Source organism: Argiope bruennichi, chromosome 10 (assembly GCF_947563725.1).
Source record: "Argiope bruennichi chromosome 10, qqArgBrue1.1, whole genome shotgun sequence".
Lineage (NCBI taxonomy): Eukaryota > Metazoa > Arthropoda > Arachnida > Araneae > Araneidae > Argiope > Argiope bruennichi.
This window is the reverse complement of record NC_079160.1, coordinates 55,746,243-55,771,606: the sequence shown is the minus strand read 5'-3', so window position 1 is coordinate 55,771,606 and position 25,364 is coordinate 55,746,243. Positions and strand designations below refer to the sequence as shown.

General features: G+C 27.3%; 1 protein-coding gene across 4 annotated transcripts in view; it reads left to right on the top strand.

Moving 5' to 3' along the window:
* LOC129989389 (synaptogenesis protein syg-1-like) overlaps positions 1–25,364 on the top strand; it is a 223,882-nt gene that overhangs the window by 114,869 nt on the left and 83,649 nt on the right. For all 4 annotated transcript variants that reach the window (XR_008785764.1, XM_056097902.1, XM_056097904.1 and 1 more), the window contains exon 4: positions 22,811–23,068. Coding sequence is in view for 3 of the 4 variants with exons in the window: in XM_056097902.1 (XP_055953877.1) it covers positions 22,811–23,068 (258 nt within the window). In the remaining variant the exon portion in view is untranslated. The remainder of the gene's footprint in view (positions 1–22,810; positions 23,069–25,364) is intronic.

The window sequence follows — 25,364 nt, the reverse complement described above, 5'->3', positions numbered from 1 at the left end:
ACAATATATATCAATCAAAATATTTCCCATCATTTTCTATAGCTTTTTCCCATTTTCGTCCATTAAGTCTTACAATTGATTGTCTTCGAAATTTTTTGATCCCCTGGGGCGTTTTTAGTCATTGACATCTAAATCATTACTCTTAAAGTGTTGAAACAAAAACCGACATTTGGGATATGACGGAGATTAACCAATAAATTTCTAAAAATGTCTGTGGGCTTCGACAGCAGATTTCTTCAAATCAAGCAAAAAAAAACAAAAAAACAATGAATGCCGAAAAAACAATTTGGAGGGTTCAATGATTGGGGTCTTTATACACTGAATAACTCAATAAAACTAAATGGAAAACTTTCAAAATGATAACAATAAGGTAATAGTAAATTGTTAAACTATTAACTCAAAATCATTGTCATTTATATAGATACCACGCATGTTTACAAACAGATGTCGCTGATTAAAATATATGCAAGCACCTAATACATATCTATCTTTTACAACTAAGAAATTAGGTATTGGGTCAAGATCTTAATCATTATGAGAATAATTAATAATATCTAATAATTTCTTTCTGACAAGTAAAATGTTTTTACTATATGGAAAGTTTGGAAGATTCTATTTCACTAAACAAATTTTAGTTCTTCTATATCTGTAATATTTATTTTGCATATTTCTGTGCAAATTGAAAAGTTTTGAGTGCATAATTTTCCTTACGAAGGAGTATTATTTTCTAAACAGATATTAAAGTCTGTAATATCTGATTCTCATTGATTTCAAAATTTTATAAATTCTTTGCTGCGATTGCAAGAAGTTCAAAAAAACTTCTGATATAGGAAACAAAACAAAAATGATAAAAAAATTATGAATATTTAAAAAAGGAAGAACATTTCTAAAAAATACCATTTTTTAAAAAATTATCTACATTATATCGGAAGAAACACGAATGTACTTTCAAAGCTATACAACCTGTATTCATGCTCTCGTCTTTTAAACCAAAACTTTCTAGGAGATTCTACTGGATATCATTTTTTTATCTTTTGATCATTCCCTTGAAAATTCTGAGTAACTGAAATAAATGTGCAGAATATAAAGTTGAAATTTCGATAGAACTGAATGCAGGAGATGAGATTTGAATTGAAGCATGGTCTTGATCATACGGATTCGAGAGAATTCTGGAAAATGAAGTCTTAAGGAATCTGATAGGAAGTATTCCGTTTTTCTTGCTTCTGCTTAAATACTTTTGTTAGTGTGGGTGTGTTTTGAAATAAACAAAATTTCACAAATTTATCGAGCTTTACAACTTAGTATTTTTATTTTTCTGAAAGTGTAGAATTTTAAACTTTAGTGAATTAGTTTTTCTTCAGACATTTAAAATTCCCCATAATTACAGGGAAATGTGAAACTGTATGGTTATCTTTTTTAATTTAAATTGTACTAATTATTAAAGGAATTAGGAACTATGTATCTACCTTCTGGAAGGTTATAATCATTTTAATCGTTTAAGAGATAAAACAGAAGAATATTTAATAACGAAGAAAAAAAAATGAAGTAGTACTGGAAAAAATTAGTGGAAAGTTGACTATTCAAATCTAACTTTCAGAAATATTAATTTGTTTTACTGGATTTTAATGTAAGCATTTTGCAGAAATTAAGAGTGTGTAATTCAATGTTATGTTATTAGATTTTGTCTCGTATGTTAAAATCCATTTATGTTGTTCAAATATTCTCTTTTATTACGTATGATCATGCGACGAACATTATGTAATGTTCTTTCCTTATATGAAAGATAACATATATATACATGGTGTTCTTTAAAGTCTTTATACCAACACTGACTTTAGATTGACGTATTGCAAACTTGGTATATACTTAGCTTAAAATGATCTTGTGCTACGTAATAAGCTCTGTTACAGCGCCAACTGGTAATAAAAAACGGTTATTGTTCTAATCTCGAAAATAGTAACAGCTATGGAAATAAAGTACAAAATCATAAGTTTACGATGTTGTAAGGTGGAAAAAACAGTTTGAACACAATGATAAAAACAAAATGCATTAGTATATGGGCGATTTCAAACATTCGTGAATTAGAAATGTTTTAGAAATAAGGCAGAACAATTAATTAATCAGCAGATACTTTTATTTTTAGTGTTATAAATGCTCTATGCCATCGTGTTGACATTTATTATTAAAAAGGTGATATTTTCTTCTATTTCTGAAAATCGTGAACATACAAATGTGCATTTGTATGTTAGATTTTGTTTTTTGCCCTACTGAGTTCAAGGTTTTTTCGTATTAAATCGAAGATGCTTTACAATTTTATAATTAATTTTCTACCGCATCTTATTTTGTTTTCGGGATTGGGAAATTAACTCCCTTTTTTTAGTTAGTTTTTTCAGTAAGTTTTAACTAATATAATCATGTAACGCATGATCTCTTCGCTATGCGTAGACACCAAGTTTGGTAAAAGATTACGCCGTTCGCAAGTTAATATTGAGTAGAAGGACAATAACGAGGACTCTGTTTAAATCTATATGCTATATTTTTACATTTGAATCAGAAAAAGCATTTAAATTCATTATTACTTTAATGATTTTCTTAAACAACGTAACTGTGAAATAAGTATTGGATTAGTTGGCGCATGATTGAATACTATCAGTATTTCTTCAATTTTAAAGATTTATGCAAATATCGAAAAAAGGAACTTTTTAAAAAAATTTTTAGATTCTTTCCAGACAATTCATCTCGCTATTAATGCTATAACTATATCCCATGGGTGAAATTGCATCAGTATTTTATTGTTTCTAAAGGATGTTTGTGAAAATAAATTCTAAGCAGATACTATCTGTCATGGAATTAAAAAAATACTTTTCACTTTTTTAAAAATTTTTAGTAAGATCAGAAATATTTTGAAATTTTCTAAATGTTCACACAAAGCAATAAGTAATATTTTTATGATTCGTATTTTGAACTTATATATTCGCCTTAAAATCTACCAAATTTAAGCCTACATAACTAAGATTAATTTCATAAAAAATAATTTATATTTAATCTTCACACTAAAATCCATTGTCTGAGTAGCAATGTTTTTTGCAGGTGTATAAATAAATATAAGATTTTTCTTTTTTGTTTAGTTCCTATGAATAAAAATACATTCCTCAGTGATTTTCGTTCTAGTTTAGAATATACTTCGATATACTTTGTTGAATTCAATGCGTTTTTTTTTTTTTTTTTGAAAAAATTTAATATTTGTAATTTTACGAAATAATATATTAAGCACAATGTAATCAGAAAAAATAAGTCAAACTGTTGATGAAAAATAATACACAAGTTATACATAATGCAAACATTTCAATTTCAGAGTTTATTCTATTATCTTTTTTTTTAAATGTACGGTCTACTTCTAACACTTCAAAGTGATTTTTTTGAAGCTCCTGTTTATATTCGGAAGTAAAGCTATTTAAAATATTTCGGAGAACAAAATGGCCATAATAGACTCTTCAAACTTTATTCCTAAATTTATGAAGCTAGTTCAGACAATGTCTTTGGTAATATTGGATCGCTTTCAGAAGAATGAGTGCCATGATATTTAGCTTCAGTTTTACAATAATTCAAGAAATTGAAAGAGGTTAACGATACTTTTCAGTTTTGAAAACGATTGTATTTTTGTTTATCTTAGTAAAGTACATCTAGCATTTTGCTGCAATTCGGTATATTTTCAGTAAGATATCTAACCGATGCTACTTAAGAGTAAGGTTTGGGAAATGAAATTTTTTAAAAACTACATTCTTTGTGTGGAACGTTTAAAAACTTGAAGCCAGATTTTCATTCTAAGATCATCAGTGGCAATAATAATCGTTTAAATTCGAAATGGGATGTATTTCCAAAAATAAATAAGTCTACGTAGATCCTAGAATTCTGATCTAATCATATTTAAGAAATCTTATAAACTCCTAACAAACTAAAATTGAGTTGGTATATATATTTTTTAATTTCAAGGAGAATGATAAATATATTTTTTATGAAATTATCTGGGAGATACAGAAAAGAAATTGTTTCAATTCTATGGTTTATTTGTTCTCCTCCAGGGATAGAACCCAAACTTCTGCTCCCAAACTGGGGATAGAAATCTTCCGGTATAATCATTTTTTTCTCCTTTTTCAATAAGGAAATGGTGTAGGTCTAGCTCTCTTTATACCGATGACGGCATATACCTCCAAAGGGACGAATTGTACCAGATCCTGTAATGACTATTAAGACTCAATCTTAATTCTCGTTAGAGGGCCTTCGCAATGGTAATTCAGTTTATTCCGGAAGCTTTGACATAGAGGAGTATATCTATTATTATTATGATTTTTTCGTCACAAAAGAATGATTGTATTAAGTTTCGTTTAATAAAATATAAGAAAATATGAACTTCTTTCTTAGTAGACGAAAAATTCTTCAAAATATATCTGAGAAAAAATAATGAAACATTTTATCCTTGTAGCATCCAAAATACTGTAAACGCATTGCCTCAGTATATGTTGTATAAAATACTTGGATATTTTATTTATAACTAACCGTTTATGGCGACCATATGGCTCTCTGGGATTAACAGTCGCAAAATATTTTTAATGAAATATTTAATGTAAACTGATTTTAAAAATATTTTTTACGCATTAAATTTGATAGATATATAATTAATAGTGTTTTATAAGCCTTGTGCCGTTCTGTTCATTTTACTATGAATTTCCCTTATTCTTTGTCAGCTCTCCTAAAATTTGTAAAATAAAAAAAAATGAGCACATATTAATATTTTTTCCTTTTAACAATGTAACAAAATTTCTTATTCAAAAATAATATAAAATTTGGCATTTTCCTTCATATTATTAAAGTTTTAAATAAAAAGTTTAATCTTTTTACAGACTCTTCCCAGAATTAAGTAATTATCTCTTGAATAGGATAATAATTAAGAATAGAATAGTAATTAGAAATGTAAAACAAAAACGAAAAAATATTTGCAACTTTAATAGTGAATTTTTATCAATAGCACTGATATTCTTTCAGACTTTTTTTCTGTTTATTATCGTTCGTGATAAGTTTAATATTCATTCAGGATTCTTACGATTCTTGTTAAAAAAAGTACTTAATATGTTAAACTACTTGACAAAGTATAGAATAAAATCTTTATACAGAAAAAGAAAATGAGATAGAAAATGTAACTTTTTGAGTTTTAATACGATGTAATGAAATATTTTAGAAGTTATTACGGGAAAATGCCAAGATTTTGCTTAATTTTAAATTAAAATTTCAAAAAAAAAATCTTTGTAATATAACACACACACACACATTTTATTGAAATAAAGGTAGATATACATCATTCCGTAAATTATTATTTACTGTTATTCTTCTACATTTTATGTATTGTTATTTATAATATTCCTAATTTTATTCTATTTTTCACTTCATAACTGCAAAAATAATTTTTTTCTCTTGGGAACAGTTCATATAAAATATTTTTTTCCCTTTCCGAATAATATTTAGAGAAAATATATTACCTATAGTTAATGTAACGCCTATGTTAACTATAGTAAAAACTTATATAATCATTCTCAGTCATCCTTCCACATTTTTGATAAACAAATTCATTACGAGTTCATATAAATTTAAATAAACAACAATAAAGCTTAATATCACAGTAAGTGTTGTTTGGATCTTTTTCAATTAAAAATTCATATTACAGAAATTATCATTATAATAATAACCTATAATTGACATTGTAAACTTTTATATTGATTGGCTATATAGAAATGAAAGATATTAACAGCAAACTTCAATTGGAAATATAAATAGCAAATTTCAATTGATATATTTAGATATATTGCAGTCATTAATTTTAATAGAATACAAATAATATAATATTTATAATATAGAAAAAAATGTTATATAATATTTGAAAAATGTCATTTCCATTACATTTTGGTATGAATCGTATTTCTATTTTTATTTTATTATTTTATTTATAAATTCTGGTTTTTTCGCTGTAATTATGCAGTGACGTATTAAATCATAAAAAAATATTCTTTATTCATTAGATTTTCAAAATCGTAACTATTGAATAAAGTCTGATAAGGAATGAATCTTTTATTTTAGAAATTCAATTCCTTCTTAATATTTAGAATTTCTATTGCTTAGTTACTTTAGTTAATTAAAATGCACTCCTCATTACCTGAATCCTTTTGTTTGTTCTAAATGCATATTGACATTCTTCCATACATTCTAAGAAAGAAGTAGCAACTGAGATCACTTTACATATAAATTAAAATTTGAAGCTATAAATATATCTTTTATGATACTCTCCTTTTTATTCCTGAAAAATTCTTTTATTCAAATTAAAAATAAATCAATACGGGAATTAGAATCGAAATTACCCGCAAAAATGTATTCCTCCTTACGTCCGTTATGCTTACTATGATTTTTATTCTGAATTGAAATAAAATTAAATTACTTTCTTGAAATATGAAAGGAATTGCAAATATTATTCCCAGAATTAAAAATGCATTAATTTTCAATAAAGTTAAAAATTTACAAAATACAGATTTTCAATATGCAAATTATTTTTACTGTATTACATTGTAAACTAAATTATGTAATCTTTATAGATCAATTATAATTATTCCAAAAAAATTTGTAAATTTCATTGAATTAAGCAATTTTTATTACCGTCAAGTTACAATGTTGCTTTTAGCATTCCAAAATTTTAACTCCAAATTGAATGTCTAAGACGAAATTGAAATTCATGAAGCAACATTTCCTTCAGTGGTCAAAATTTGAAATATAAAATTTCAATTTAAAATTACAATAAATACAAACGTTTGTGATGCTTTGTTGAAAATTATGCAAAAATTAAATTTCAAATTTCAGAAAAACACTGCTTGCCATTTCAATAGATATCATTAAAATGATAAGGAATAAATATTTTAAAAGTAGTTATAATATATAAAAAAGTAGTTACAATATTTAATATAACTATCTGTGAGCTAATATTTTCTGAAATCATGGATTGCATAAAAAAGGGTTAAAACTCTATTTTAAAATTAATTGGAATCCTATTTAAAATTTTTAAAAAATGCCGTTTCTACTTATTTCTAAAACCTAACTGTTGCTAATTTATACATCTAGATAGAAAAGAATAATAAATAACTACAATAAGGTAATTTCCTAAAAAAACTCCCCTTAACTTTCTATACAATTTTCGGAGTATTTTCTGAGTGTATTTGTTGATGCATTTTATTAAAAATTAAAATGGCCATGCAATTGAACTGATTCAAATTAAGATTAAGTAAGAATTAAATGTGAAATCATTATTTAAATAATCATAAATAATTATCATTTTTTTTAAAGAATCTTAATCATGTGCTGGTTAAAAATTTAAAAAAAATGCGATTCCATAATTAAATGGTATTAATCTTATGTTCAAAAGAGTTTTGTTTCCCAAATTTATAGCTTTAAATTTAATTTAAATTTGAATTTTATCTTTTTATGTACATGCGAACTACTGAAACCAACTCTCTTGAAAGTGACTTGCTATTAAACATTCTGTCAATTTATCAGAAGTTAACATATAAAACTCTAAGGAGAATTAAAAACAATAAAAAAATATCTGATGTAGGAAGCTATAGCTTGAAAAGGGGATCCCGAGATTTACATTAGTTTAAGGACTTAATTCAGGCTCAATCAACCCTGCTTCTAAGTCTTGAAACGCACACACACTTACACTCGCAAATATGTGCAATCCCACACGCACGCACACAATTTTGTGAAGTTCCTACACAATACATATTTCATGCCTTATTATTTGAAATTTACTGTAACAATATCTTTAAAATTAAACTATGACATATTTTTTTTAATTTTATTTCAAAAAGTCGCTTTATGAACTAACAATAAATGCCATATTATAAGGAAATAAATGCATATTCTCATAAAACTATCTTTGATTTTACAATGTATCTAAAAAATTTATAGTTTCAACTTTATTAAAATGAACCTTCGTTAATTCATACATCCACGTTATTTCGAAGGCAAATTAAATATTCTGCCACATTTTCTTTCAGCTGGGGAGCAATCGAGCCCCACTTTACATATAAATTAAAATACTTGACAATAGAGATATCATAATTGATGCGGTCCTGATTTTTATTCTTGAAAATTCATATATTCACACCAAGAATAAATCGATCCAAGAATGAGTAATGACGAGTGAAATTAACTTACCTACACAAATGTATCCCTTTTTTCCCATTCATTCTGCTATTTAATAGACACCCGTGGTGACTAACGATGGGACAAAAGACGGGAAGCGAAAGAAGAGGAAGAAATGAATGAAAAAAAGGAGAGAAAAACGAACCCAAATCATCATAAATCATTCAACCTTTTTTTCATACATGCCGGTCGTGGTAGACGAAGCATAAAATTCTCAGCGGGCACCCCTTTCACTGTAACCGCGGTCAACCACAGCAGGGGTGGCTATTTCGGTGCGTCTTCTGTCCCACCACTGCTTCATCAGGGGAATAAGATGAAGATTCTGCATTAAGGGGGACTAAGAGAAAAAATGTATTAGTTTTTTTTTTCTGTCATAAAAAAGAAATTTTTTAAAGCCTGGCATTAGTTCTTTTGTAAAAGGGACCGCGGAAATCGTTTCTTTAGAAGCGTTATTTCGGTATGCATTATTTATTTTTAATATTTGTTTCAATTGTCTTCTTTGGAATGAGTTGTGTATATTTTTATGAGGTGTTTTTGCAAAGTTGGGTTGTTAAATATTGCCTTGTGAGACGTCCTCGAATGATGTGAGACATTACAAAGTAAAATGGGAATTGTGAAAGTAACAAATTTCTCTGAAATGGGAAAAAAGTAATAAATGCTAATGCAATGAAATTTTTTTTTTTTTTTTTTGCATCAAAATTTGTTTTTGATGTCTGAAATAGGAAAAAATATCATTGTCATAAATGAATTAACATCGATATAATAAAAAGTCTTAATTATTCTTCGATTATCCCATTGTTAATTAACTTAAATTATTATTAAAATATTATTAACAATTGCAGTCACATTATAATTTGTGTCAAACTTAACAATTCAGAACTATAATCAAAATGAATTTTATTTATGATAATATGAAATAATTATTTTAGAAGCATTTAAAATAATTATTTATAAAAACATATTTCAATGTTTTATTGTTCGCATGAATATTTAAGCTAATAGCAAATATTTGAGGCATAAAAAAGGAAATAATTTACCTCTTTATTAAATTTATTATATATTGGAAATAAAATGAGTTGCACTTGTTTTTTTTTTTGCTATTTTTTGTTAGATAAGGATAACAAATTAGAAACATTATTCACAGCGTTGCAACTAAGTAGTTTAAGCATCAAGTAACTTTCTTTATGTTACTATGAATCATTAGCTTATTATTATATAAATACTTAATAGACATTTTAGTTTTTCCACAGAATTACTTTCATCTTTCAATGATATATTTGTCTGGTTTTAAGCACGAAAAATGAGATTTAATTTTTTGGATAGTTATTATTTTCTCTATAAATTAGTCGTATGCCCTTTTCTAACTATAAAAAAATCTTAGAAAAATATTTTTTTTCTAAAGCTAATAAATAATCTTCAATAGATTTTTACTAATGCTAACCAGAACTGAAAGTAATAAATATTAACACAAAAAATTGGAAAGGTATAGTAAATTTATAAAAAATGATGCGATGAATAATTCAGATGTAATCTACATATTCTGTGAAATCAAACTTTTGGTTACAAAAAAATAATGTAGATTTAATTTTTTCTTTCAATAAAAGCATTTTTTTTTGGGTGTTCAAATGTAAATTTTACTTTTTAGTCATAAAAAAATCAATTCCTTTGAATTTCACTTACCTACAAAAAGGCCTTTTGATTGATAATTTTGCATCAAAATCATTTTTAAACATCGCAAGCATTATCAATTCCTATATTTAAGGTTTAATTCATCAGAAAAATTTATAATTATTTCAAGCAAATTATATAATCATATTTTTATGAAAATAGAATGCAATTTTTTAAACTTGATTAATACATAAAATATATGATAATTTCATACATTTAAATAATTATAAAAAGTGAATGACAAAGTTATGTTTTCGATTTTTCGATTATACGAATTAGGTATAAAAGTGTTTTTTTAATGAACCAAACACTTTAGTGCCATTAAGTCATTGATATTGTCATTCTTATTTTAATATGGATACCTGTTATAAATATCCTAATTTGTATGGTTAATCGAGGTAAAAAATTTCAAGGGTGTAAAGCGCAAATTTTGGATTCCCTACAATAAAAATTCTTCTTTAAAACTTGTAATGTATGAACATTATATGTTATTTGAACAATTTCAATGCCATAATTAAAAATAAATTAAGATTAACTTCGAACCCACTATTGTTTTAATTTCCTTGTTCCAAAGGTTAAAATTTTAGCTTAAAAATGAATAAATCAATTTTTTTAAAATTTAATCATATTTTTGAGATCTCGAGAATATTTTACTCAATACGTTAAAGAAAAATATATATAAATAATAATTATATGCTTTTAAACTAAGCATGTATCGTAAAACAAACTCAATTATTAAATGACTGTAGATAAATATTTAAATGTAAAAACCTAAATAATTGTGAAACCTCTATTTTTTTTTTGTCTGATTTAATCAGGATTTATCTTGGCATTAATGATTGAAATAATTCCCTATAAAGTTTCTAGTGTTTAAAAGTGTTTCACTTTTTAAACTAAAGCAGAAAAAAATCGGATTTAAATTTATCAATGAAATTTAAAAAAAAATTATAGAAATAAGAAGTAATATTTTTTAGAACCGGATTAAAATTTTAGTATTTCCTTACTAACTTTCAGAAAACAAAGGAAAATCCAAAGCATATTATAATGATAAAATTAACTTCTATATTAATTTTTTTGTTTAGAAATAACATAAAATATTATAATTTTTCAACTAATGAAATTAAAATTTTTTATCTGTGAAATAAATTCAAGAAATAAAAATGTATATTCTACGTATACTACATATGAAAGTATATTTCAACAATTCTTATTTTAATTATGTATTGTTCAACGGCATTTATAAAATTTTAATATTAATTTGCTTTAATTTATATTAATAACAGATATTATAAGCATAACTATAAGTAAAAACTATTATAAAATTTCATAAAGAAGATAATTTACTACATTATTCCTTTCATAATGTAATGAAAGAATTACATTAAAATAAGATAGATGTAAGCTAATCCTGCTCATTTTCAAGTATGATTCGCTTACATTTATCTTATTTTATGACATTTTGCAATAATCCCTTGAAATAAATCCTAAAAAGTGTTACAGTATATCTTTTTCATTTTTAAATCATAGCACTATAGAAATATCTTTAATCAAAGTTGACATTTGTGAAGCCATTAACTCCCAATGAGTGTCAAAATATCTAGTATAGCAAAGATATTAATTATTTTCATATATTAAGCCATGCCCAAATTAAGCCAAATAATAATAATATATTAAAATAATTCTTATAATATGCTAAATAACATATTTAAAAGGTCATGAAAACCTATTATACATATTTATATCTTTATATTACAATGCAAATATATGTAGTTTTTTGTTTTTTGAAGGAGCACTCGATAATATGCCGTTTTTGTTAATATATCTTTTTGCAGTATTTCCTTTAACTACAATAATTTTACCATCTATCATTTAATGTTGCATATGAGTTATGACATTACTGAAATGTCTGTGATTCAGGTTATTGACTGTGAAGTTTCCTATACATATATTGAAAGTCCCCTCGTATTATAAGCAATAATGAAAATTAAATCGTTTTAACATACTAAAATTTTTAAGATAACATACTAAAATTTTTAAGATAACATACTAAATAATAATTATGAAATCTTAAAAAATAAAAATTTATAATCGTTTATTTTACTACTTAATATTGAAATCTTCAATTTTCAAGCACGATTCGATTGTATGTCGTTCTCATTAAAGCTTCCTCTTTGAGTATCCAAATGTACATCATTCTTAAAGTATCCGACCAGGCTAAAAACAAAAATTTGGATATAAATTCGAAATTTAATATTTATTTATTTTTGCAGTTTTAGAAAATAGGTACACTTTTCTTCCCAGTGATATCTTTATTTTGTTTCTATGTCAATTAGAAGCCAAGTTATAGCAAACTATTGGCACATAATTGATGCTTATTTATAAGCCTTTAAAAACATTAAATGAATTTTTTGAAGAGTTTTTTTTCATTCTGTTCTATGAATATTGTATTATCTTAGAAAATAAGCAATATATCTTCATTAAATTTATAATTAGTGTTCGTTTTGTTTTCAGAATTTAATGAACTATTTATGCGACATTGAATGTTCAAGAAGTGGATTTATGATTGTTCCATGTAAATATTATTGAAAAAATTCCATCATTTCATATATTATACGCATAATTTTCATATATTATACACATAATTGAGATAATTTCATATATTATACACATTTTTTATTTTATTTTTTAACATAATTCTTAGATAATAGTTAGTTACGCTCTAAAATATGTTACGAAGAAAAATGAAAATTTTTTTTTCTTGAACAATTTTTCTTTTCGAAGATAAATTCTAAAATTTACATCAAAACATGCTTTTTCTTCAAAAACTACTTATAAATTTAAATAATTTAACTTTTATCCATTTTATCCTTACACTAATAAAAAAAATGAAATAAAAATTAAAATATTTTTAAGCTCTCCTCTGAACCCAGCCTAGCAGTTTTGTACATAAAATCTTTTAGCAATACTCCTTATCATTACTGTAATGACTTTATCGAGGTTGGCATCTGTTATATAAAGTCAAATATATATTATATTACAAAGAATTAGTAATATTAACTCGCCATTGTAAACAAAAATTATTATGATTATAGTCTAATTAATTATATACTAAAAATACTCTAAAATCTAACAATGCAGTTGATCTATACCAAAATGCTACACAGCTAAATATTTGGAGCTTTTTTCATTTTTAAGCATAATTCAGTAGTACATCTTATTAGTCGATACTCCGTTAAAAACCACTCATTTGAAAGACATCTAAAGGAGTTTCACTTGTACATCTCTTAATCTCGCATCTGAATTATGACACTTTGCAATGGCTCTAATCCAGACTGACGCCCGTGAAGATATAGATTCCATATTTATGTCAAAAATCTGTTCAACTAAAAAGAGTTAATGATATTAACTCAATTTTTAAGCCTTCTGAAATGAGTTGGGCATTAAAAAAAATGGAGTCTGAAATAATCATCTCGGGCAGGATTAGGTGTTGCAATGAATGATGCCATGTGGGTGTGAGCTTCCGCTGATAGAATTGCATTTTTCCTCTTTTTTTCCTTTTCTACTCCAGTTTCAGCAACAATTAATTTCCAGGAAGTCACCCTGTCGAACGGTCATATTCTTTGTCACGAGCCGTCATGCGCGAGAGGGTTTAACACGAGAGAAAAAAGAAAAAATAATAATAAGAGAGAAAGAAAAAATAAAAGAGGAACACCTTTTTTTGTTTCTTTCATTCCGCTGAGGAGAAGTTGCAGGGAGCTGCTGTGTTACACGAACGATGAAAATCAATGTCTTATTTGAGTCAGAGCTGATTAATGTGCTTTATAAAATAAAATGGATGCTTGTTTTCTCAATATAAAAAAAATCATTTTCCAGCAGAATCTAAAAAAGAGCAGTTGCTTTCAAACACTAATAATCCATAAAAATGGATGAGCATTTTTTCTGAGATTGTATATTTATCTAAAATGATTTATTAATTGCCTGCACTTAAATTGAAAGCAAAAAAAAAAAAAAAAAAATAAAAAAAAATGAGTAATTATTATTTTTTTGTGTTGAAGAGTTCATTTTACTATTTAATTAATACATATCCTTTCTGGTTTCAGAATAGAAGCTAACTAAATAAAAAGGCTAATTAATGGATTTTTTAAGCTCATTTTCGCATCTTTTTACATTTTTTTGGTAGTATTTTTGATTATTTGTCGTTATTTTGCATTTAGAAAACGGTATTTAATTTTGAGAACGAAAAAAATTCAAAATCCTACATTTTTCACATCAATTTTTTTGATGTCCTGTTTTTTATAATAAATTTTATTATGTAAATAAAACAATATATATATAATATATCACTAAAATGTTTGTCTTTTTTTTCTTTTAATAAAATAAATTTATGATTTTTGCTTTTTATATGATTTTAATTTGAATTCGAAGAATTCTCTGGATTCGTTGACGTACTCACTATGAAGCGTTGCCGAATGTCGTTTAAGTTTATTAGGTTTCATGCTGTCTGCGGCCAACATTTTTGAGCAAATGATACACAAGGGCCTTTTTTCTTTTACTTCAGTACTGGTAAACCCAAAATTTAAGTATTTTTGAGAACGTTTCCTTGCTTTTATTTTCGGAACCACCCTCGTCTGTGTACTTGTTGATGCTTGACTATCGTCTAATGCTTGCTTACTTACGCTTAAAAATTTATTCATGAGTCTGCATAAATCTTGCGCCATGAATATTTAATATGGTGAATGCATTTAACACGAAAATATATATAACATACAAATTCACAATAGATTCGGTAGCGATAAAAGGATCGACTCGAAGAGACTGGCTGGATTTGAAACTTGCGTTATCCAACATTTTCCTTCTTCCTATGAGAAAACATTTGCTCCGCGCATGCTGGAGACGGCATCGGTCGTGTGCATTCCCTTTCACAAATATTGCTATTTTTTTTCACTTTTGTTTTGTCATCATTCTATTTTATTTCTTTTTTTATTCGAAAAAATGTATTCCCAGCTTTTAAGTTGAGCTAACCCTTCTAGATTAACTTTCATTAACTAATTTTTCTACTTTCATATTTTAACGTTATCTCCCTGTTTGGCTTTCATTTCAAATAAAATATTTAAATTTTCCCCGCTAACATTCGCTTCCTCTGTTCACCGCCCACTTGTCCAAAAGGCAAGATGTGGTTTCTCACCAATGTTGACTAGCTTTTACTCTTGTTTTGGCAGTTAGTTAAAAATAATTTAAAAACAGAATCCAAAATACTCAATATACATTATTGTTGTATACATTTTAATATAAGTGGGGGGCGCGATGAAAATTATGATTGAAAACTGGGCCACGAATACGAAAGGTTGAGAAACGCTGATTTAGACTAAGTCATTAAGTTTGTCTGAGTATAAAAGAAATATATATATATTCTAAGTTTTCTGTTTTTTGAAGATAATTTCTTTTGTAATATAAATTCATTAAAAAAAATATTTAAAGTTGAAAATTTTTTCTGTGTTTTTATTTCAATGAACATTTATTCGCAATCTTTCCTTTAAACTTATATGTACTCTAATTTTGCTCTATTGCATAGCTGTTTATTTAAAATAGGAAGTCATGCGTTTTAAGTGTTCCAAACATTATCTTTTGCATTTGTCATCGTAGCATTAGGTTTCATATTATCAATATCAATACATATTGGCTTAAGTCTATAACTGTAAAATTGAACTGTTTTAAAAGTTGGTCGATTGAAAAGATATTATATTTTAAATGAGTTATAATCGATAACATATTAGAAATTTTTAAATTATGCAAGTAACGTTGCAACAAATATTTCGCATTTAGTTATTGTTGATATATATGATATACTTTTAAGGTGCGTTGCATTAGGTGCTAATCTTTGTTGTCTGGTACAAATGGTGTACCAGACAACAAAGCATGGTATCTTTCTCTCAGTACAGACTGATATGAAGTACTTGAATTGTTTTTTTCTATGCAAATAATTCATCTGTTTCTCTGCAAGTTTTCAACTGGGAAGCTGTTTAAAGCAGATAGTGTATTGCATGCAGTCGGTCATCTGCAGATCGTCTATATATCATGGTGCACTTGGAAACATTATTTTCTATTCAGTACGGAGTAGTAAGACTGTTTTATGTAAGCGGTTTTTCGTCTCCATATCCTATGATACAGATGGACGCAGATGGCTAGGTTCTTTCAATATGTCTAGATTAGTGTTTTTTCAGGGATTTCTCAGCTGCATTTGGACTGGTAAAAATAATATATTAGAAATATATTTAATTCTTATTATTGATCTTAATTTTCTGTAGTCTGCATACTTCCATGTGAGTACATTTATATATGATTAATTACAGGCACGTGGGTAATGGAAAACGATCATCAATCTTATTTTCTAACGGTTTGAAAGAAGGTAATAAATATATTTTGAAAGGCGAGATAGTGAATGAAAGTTTGGAAAAGGGAATGCCAGCTCAGATATTGTTCTGGTAATCTAATTAAGGTTCAGAATTATGAAAAAGATTTCATAATGCTTCTAAATGGAATGATTTTTTTTGCAAAATTGCTTTAGATTGTAAGGTCTTAATTTAAAGAGGTTTTTTGACATATCTTTTGATTTGAATCTATCAATTTTGTTACAGAAACTATATATTTTCTTTCTGTAATTTGAAGTCAGAGTATCTGATATATTAAGAATAATTTTGTAATAATATTTCTTTTCAATATTTAAAATAATTTTTTTTCCGAATGACATTTGTTGTTTCAAAATCCTTTTAAAGCAGAATTCTTAACACTTTGCAATAAAAGTTCAATTTGATAATCAAATGTCTTTTACACCATCATAATAAAAATTGTATACATTAAAGCATGACAGTTTTTTTCTAATATTTGTATCAAAATATGGAAGAATAGTTTTAAAAAGACATTTCTTCATTGAACATATAAATGCCTTCAGGATGAATTTTATTTCCTCCGGGATTTTAGTGTAGAAATTCTAACATTATGTAGCAAAAGTTTATTCTAAAGTTTTAAATAACTTTTTGCTCTGTAGTACAATATATAGTTTACTTTAAGCTTTTAGAATAGAATGATAGTATTCTGTAACTAAGGCAGGCATTTTAATACGAGTAACTTATTTATAACAGTAAACACTAGTGTAAGAAAACGAAAACAACGCCATACATCTTCATACATTCCTAAGGCATCTGAGCTTCATCCCTTTATATTTTCCTAGCTAAACATTTTTCTTTCAAACAATGGTGGCCATAACTCTGTCTGTAAGAATGAGACTATGCTTCTTGTGCTAATACATTCTGCTTTATCCCATTTCTTTCAACCAGACTGGTCTTGTATTACATGGGAAGCTGGTATTACAAAATCCATTTTGGCGTTATGTTTTCTAATAGAATTTATGGAACTTAGATAACACCTCCTCAAACGTATTCCAAAAATAAGAATGTAATTCTTCTAAGATGTTTCACATAGTTGCGATAAGAAGTAACATTTTTCTATGAATTTAATTTTAAAAGGATTTTATGAATTTTAAATGGCTTTATAGCATCTCCAGGTAAAGACGACAAAAATAAGAATAAATTGGTTCTAAAATATCTGGCAATAAAGATATTGTGATGACTTCAAAAAATAAAACAAAAAAAAGAATTTTTCCATTCGAAAGATTACACCTAATCTTAATAAATAATAGAATTATTTTGTTTACTTACTGGCTTGTCAAATGTTTTGGGAAATAATGCATGATAGTAAAGTTATTCCTTTAAATTATTTATTTTATATCCTATTATATCCTAGAAATTCAAAGTTTGCAACATTTTACAATATTTTTTACTATTTTAAATGAATTTAAAATGTTCTTTCATGATAAGAAAATATTATGTAGTTTGATAAAAATAAAGAATCTCGGCAAAAATGTAAATTTAAGCTTCTTATCTAGTGTTGAAAAATAAGTGGATTATTTTTTTACTGTCTTGATGTTCTAATACTTCATAGGATATTCTAGCATATTTATTATCTTGATAAATTCAATTTTTTAAATTGAAAATGCAGATTTAGCAGCAATGTTTTAATTTAAATTATATAATTTTGTGCAATGAAAGATTCCGAATGTTAAGTCAGATGTTGACATTTTTAAGAAAACTTTCTGAAATATACAGGGAAACATATTTCAAAATAAATATCGAATTCGCTTTATTTTATAATTCAAATTACTGTTAAATAATTTTCAATAACATTTATTTTAATTTTCCGTAGATTGATTTTATTCCCTTACAAATTTATCACACAAAAGTTATAATAACAAACCATATTTCACAGAAAATCCAAATACCAGAGAATATCGCATAATTATAGATCATTTTTAGCATCATTTATTCAGTTAAAAATCGCTTTTGGACTGGAATTACTTTTGTATTCCTCATCTCAGATTTAAAGAATGAATTGCATAGTACTCTATTTTCTTAAACTTTTTTTTTTATCACAGCATTAATTTCACGTCATTACTTTTGAATTCTTTATCAATGTTGTTTTCTGTTATCTAAAATTATGGCAAATTTTGCTTTGAAAATATTTTGTCATATAGAATAAACTAATAATTCTTAAAAATCTTGAAATATTCGCAAATTAAAAGAATGAAGTGAATGAATTTTGTGTTGAGTATTATCAATATAATTTTTAAAGTAAATGATTTTTTTTTTTAATTCAATACATTAATGGAATTAGGAAGTCACAATTAATGGGGTAAGCACATATGAGGTTTTAAATTATTTAATTAATGATTATTTCACAATCAAAATAGAGTCTTCTATCTGTATTTTAGTGTCAAAACAAATGATGCATTGTATGAAAGAGGAAACAATTATTAATCATGGGAAAAACCAGTCACACAATGCTTATCTTAATATATATAAATTACGTGTCGCGTTGTTTGTCCGCGATGGACTCCTAAACTACTTAACCGATTTTAATCAAATTTGCACACTGTGTGCAGTTTGATCTAACTTAAAAGATAGGATAGCCCTTTTTTGAATTTTTAATTAGAATTTTAATTATTAATTAAACTAACTTTCCCGCCAAAAAATCTTTTCATTTTCCCCACCGCCAAATGAGTACGGCTTCAGTTTTTTTTTCCCAGCAGTCATGAAGCTAGGCTTAAGATTTTTTGGCTGATTATTTGAAACGATTCTATTTATTTTCTTAATGTTTGATGCATTTAAAATTAAACATTGTTAATTAATCGATCTTTCAGATTCATTCTTAAGTAATTTTGAATTAAAATAAAACAGAATAAAGGAAATTAAAAATTTATAATCTGCATAGCGTTACCCCAACTGGCGTAAAAAAACTCACGTATTTGCGTTACGTTTCGAATCCGAATGTTCGAATTATTTATGATCCTATCCGAAAACGTTTCTCGGGAATAAGATATCATTTTCCACAATTATTTTTTAATGCATACAATAAATTTGATACGTTACAAAGGATAAAGTATCACGATCTTATGTTTGAATTTTGTATTACTGTGCACGGTGGCAATTCTCAGAAATAAGATATTTTATTTGAAAATGATTAATTACAAACGTTTTAACGGATCACTAATTAATATAACATACTAAAATTCTGCTTTTTTAATTATAAAGAAGTTTGGAAAAATACTTGGAGGTGCACACGGATAATTATTACTTTTCGTTTTGAATGAATTCCGATTCTTTATCTGACTGTTTACTAAGAAAAATGTTGCACGGCAATAACATTTGTTACCTTCATTGAATTTTCAATTAAATGATTTTATTTCTTTTGTTAAGGATATCGTAAAAAAGGTAAGTGAACGAGCCAATAATAAGTTCCTCTAATCGGATAATAAAAAAATATTAACTCATTTGTATGCTAAACGAAATTTAATCTTTTTTGATATAAATTATTGAAGATATGATAATAAAAAATGGTTACAATAACCGTTTCAGTTTTTCATTTCTTTACTAATAAACTGCATGTACGTATCAAGTTATGTCAGCTATTATCAACTCAGCTATCATTCACTTCAGCTACAATGTTTATCATTATTTAATAAATGTTTCTGAAACTGATTTCATTTTGTAAATGAATTTTGAATTATTGCAACAGACAAATGTATCATTGACGGAATAAATCTCATGGCAACTTCATGTGTGGAATATAGAACTTTTAAAAAAAAAAAAATATTTCCTTTAAGTTGAGGAAGCCAGAATCTGTATCACTGAAGTTAGAGGATTTATTATACAACATACAGGGTTTATACTAAGAAGGAAGGTATTAAGAAGGAACAAATTATTTGTTCATTATTTGACAGTCACAATTATGTTAGCTCCAAGCGATTCTAACAGATGGCGATATCTGTTGACTGGATTGAATAAGTATTCTAACAGATGGCGCTGTGTTCAAGTACCAACGTTTCACATGAGCTACAATTTAATGGCATAACCACCGCGTGTTGCTGAGGCTAAAGTATAAGTTAAATTTATTTCGTAGTAAACGCAATACAATGAAATTCAATTGTTCTTACTTTTTCAATTTTTGGTATTAGCATTGCCGGCCACGTGTTATTTAGACTAAAGTATAAATTGAATTCATATTATAGTAAAAGTAATACAGTGGAATTCTTCTTGCTTTTTAATTATTAGTGCTTCATTGTTCAACAATCTTTAATTAAAATGCATGTTTAAAACTATCATTCTTATAGCGAAGTGTTGAAACACTTCGATTGGCCATAAACATGCGCGTACAATTGCAAAATGATCCATCAGCACAAATGTTTTCTGAACAATTACTAGATATTGGGAACGGTAAAATAGAACTGCAACCAAATACGCAATGCATTAAACTGCCAGACAATTTCTGCACTGTTCTTCAGGGGAAAAAATAAATTGATTCAGAGTATTTTTCCAGATATACAGAGTAATTAATTGAACCATAACTGGCTCAGTGATCGGGCTATTTTGGCAGCCAAAAATGCTGATGTTGACAAAATTAACTTCCAAATACAACAGTTGTTACCAGGCGATCTGATGTCTTTTAAATCAATCGATACTGTTGTTGATGAAAATGACAGTGTAAATTTTCCAATTGAATTTTTAAATTCACTAGATATACCTGGAATGCCACCACATAACCTTCGATTAAAGATTGGTTCACCTATTATTCTCCTGCGTAATTTGAATCCACCACGATTATGCAACGGTACGAGTTTGGTCATCAAAAAGATCACCGGAAATATACTTGAAACTACCATTTTAACTGGAAAGTTTAAAGGAGAAGTGGTCCTGTTGCCACGAATTCCGATGATACCATCAGAATCTACGATACCCTTCAAAAGATTAGTTTCCAATTCGTTTAGCTTTTGCCGTGTCTATAAATAAGTCTCAAGGCCAAACAATGTCCATTTGTGATTTAGATTTGGAAAATCCATGTTTTTCTCATGGGCAACTATATGTTGCATGTTCACGTGTAGGAAAACCGTCAAATCTATTTGTGTTAGCTAAAGACAGGTTAACCAAAAATATTGTGCATCGATTAGTGCTAAATTAAATTGAAATTAAAAGTATTTATAATTCAAAATAATAAACATTATTGTCAAAGATTTAAAACTATCTGCCCTACCTACCTCATTTATAAGTTTAAGTGTTACGTGTTTTTTACTAACAACTTTGTAATGTACTCATTTGTTACAAACTTGAATACAAAAAATAAAGAAATTTAAATTTTTTTTTGTATTGATTTTTGCTCAATATCAATGGTAGTAGAAAATCAATCATGGAGGTCCCCATGTTTTTTTACAAATGGCATCTGTGTAAAAAAGCATGGTGGTCCCCATGACCGTGTTCTCCTACTGTTTCCCTTGAATAGTTTACTACTATGTAATATAACAAAAACCTTAGTCACAGCAACGAGTAGCCGGGTCTGCTAGTTGTTTATAAAAAGTCATTTTTTATAATTTTTATCTTGGTAACTATGTTTTATTAAGAGCTAATTTATTCTGACTCAAACAATATATTTTTATATACATTTCAGTTCTATATCGAACAGGTAAGACTAACAAAGATTTTTAGCTTTTTATTTTTATTAATTCTGAGAATAAAATCCGAATTTTATGCAGAAACCAAATAATTTATATTGCGGTGAGTAATTAAATTCTTCGTAGAAAATGCATATCGTGGAGGGACGAGACTCTGTATAATTTCATTATAAGGTAGATTAAAATAATAGTTTCCGGAGCCGTTATTTCATTATTTTCTATGTTTCACATTTCGCAAGACCAAACAAACACGAAAATACACGGCACTCGCTTAGAATACAATCTAATAATGACCCCCAAGGTGGATCATGTGAAATATACCTTGAGGTTTTTAACATATATTTAAAGATAACGAAAGATAAAGTGACACCATCTGTTATATCAAAAGAGAAGGTAGTAGAATTACGTAAACTGCTACAGTATCTATTTTTAATGAAATCGGAAATTATAAGTTAATTATTACTCAAATTTTAAAATTTTAAGTTTCCAGAGAAGGACAACGTTAAGCTAAAAGGGTGGATAATGTATTTCTCTAAGATTTATACTATACATAAATAATGATAAATTATAACGAAAAGGAAGATGAAATTATGTTGCTGCTTAAATTTCATTCTAATGCACTGCAACTAAGCATGGATTTTTCTTTAATAACAAACATTTATAACCCTAATACATAAACAGCATAACATAACCTCAAAAAATCTGAACAAACCTAAACCATAAATCATTTCATCTTCATCATCCACTTCGCCACATTTACATATGAAAGAAATGGAAGTAAATATTTCTCCAGAATCCCTTAAAGGCATAAAGAAAAACTCATTGATTTTCTTCTCTTTCCTTCAGATCCACCCGAAATCAGCCTGGAGGGCAAACCGAAGGAAGAAATCATCGAGGGAATGTCCCTCATTCTCCGGTGCAGGGCCGATGCCAATCCCAAAGCCAACATCATCTGGAGGAAATCCGGCCACTCCGGCATCTATGATATCAAAGACCACATCGAGTTCAACCCTATTCGGAGGACTGATTCGGGAGTTTACAGCTGTTCAGCCAAAAATGACATAGGACAGAGTCAGGAAATGGAAATAACGGTTGATGTGAAATGTAAGTTGCAGATATTTGACTACTGCGATTTCGAGTAGCAAAGGGCAGGCATGCGAACGCACTATTGTTAGAAATACTGCTGGATAAGTATTTTATAAAGTGGGATTCTCTACAGTGGAGTAAAACCAATTCGTGCATCTAAAGCATGGATATTTGAAATTTCAAATTCATGATCTTTCTTTTGAGGAACTATTTCTTTCTTCATAAATTTTACCCAGCCACACAATACAGAAAACAGAACAATAATTATAAATATATCTAAGAAAATTAAAAAAAAAAACAATTACGAGTAGGAAGTTTAGATAAACTTTATAATATATATATATAACTGAATAATTAAGTACGTTTGTTATATTTAAGTATATATACTTAGTACACAAGACCATCTATCTACAATTATATTGAGAACGGCGACTGCTATTACCACAAATTAGCGATACGTATTGTAAGCGATACGGTTTAGATTGGTTACAGCGGCACCTGGTGCAAACAAATGATACCATTTTTGAGATGGGACTCCCACCTCTTTATTTATTTCAAAAACAGTACAATATACCCGAAAACATTTAATTACATATTTGTAGGATGTCTTTGGTTAAATATGAAAAACCATTTTGAATGTAGTAATAGTAAGAACAAGATTGTAACACGCGCACTTTTTTATCACGATTTTCAAGCGTCTTAAAATAGAAAAGAATCGGAAATAAAATCGAACGATTAGTTATCCGCCCATATTTCTATTTTCGAAATATTTTTCGTCATTTACGATACCCATCTCGATGCTTATTGTTCAAAAAATTATCTTTTTCTCTGTTGTAGTGACTTGTTACATCAGAAGTGTGGAAAATAGAGATCAAACAAAGACACCTTTGGCATGCTTTCTTCTTAACATTATTGCGCTCAAGTTATTTTTTCATGCTAAATCGGAAACGTTCCACAAATTTGTAATGGTAACTTCTGTCCCCTTATTTTAGAAAGGGACAGAGATGACAAAGAGTTCCATTGCTTTTCACCAGATAATACTGCAACCTTTCTCCACGTGAAACACATGACCATTTTACTATATTTAGATACCAAGATTGTGGCAACAGTTATCGCCGTTCTCATAATCTAGTCATACATCTATTCTTCAGTAGTTCATATGCAACTTTAAAAGGTTATGCTATCTGGATAGATAAACTGAATTATGCAAGACCTACTGTCAATGTCTTATAGACGTTTCTAGATTTCACATTTTTAGGTTTGATGGCGAACTTGATAACCGATTCCATTAATGATGTATTCCTTATGATCGGGTTTCTATCATTTTAAATTCTTCCTTGTGATTGTATATTTGGTAAAACTGTATTGAAGTTGGGAAAATATGTGAACTCAGGTTTTCCCTGTATCATCTGAACATACCCCTATCTTACAATAGCCCATGTGCAGTTTCATAAATATACGTTATTGAAATAGATTAACTGATTTGCTAGGAGTTGTTTATAATGATTGATATTAACATATCCAGACCCTGGATAAAAAGAAACAAAAATCGGATACTTTATAAAAGTTACTTAATTAGATGTTTAAAGCCCTTTGAAGTAGAAAAGTGAGAATGAATTTTTTTTTCTTAAAATTTACGGAAATAGAAAATGGAAAAATTATGGGAGTCCTATACCACATGTGATAAATCAGGAACAAGGTATATTAGATTAATTAGGTTTTAAATTTAATGTAGAATAATTTTCTAGTTTATTCACACAATAAAATAAATGCAAAAATGTTGCATAAGATTAATTAATAAATTGTACTTATCATTACTATACATTTTCTTCGAAGATTTTATAACACTTACAAAATATTCCGAAACACGGCAACACTGTACAATCTGTAAAGGATACAGAAGATATGGATGAGTACTTGGCATTTCTCCACTAGCTTCAATAGTTTCTATTCAGTCATCTCAGTCATATGTCCGGTCTCTAGTCATATATCTCCAAATTAAAGCGAAACTGCTTGAAATTTATTTCCATGCATTTCCATAAAAACGAAGAACACAATAAAATAAATATAAAAAATTGCATAAAAATTAAAAATAATCAATAAGTTATACATATGCAATGTTATCATTTTTTTTTTTACACTTTCTTCGAAGATTTTAAAAACTTTCAATATATTCTTAAAGCATGAAAGCTTTTCAGTTTGTACAGCATACAATAGATGTGGATGATGATTTAACATTTCTGTACCAGGTTCAATAATTTCTATATTCAACTATCTCAGACATAATCTGAGTCTCTTATTTATTCAAACTGAA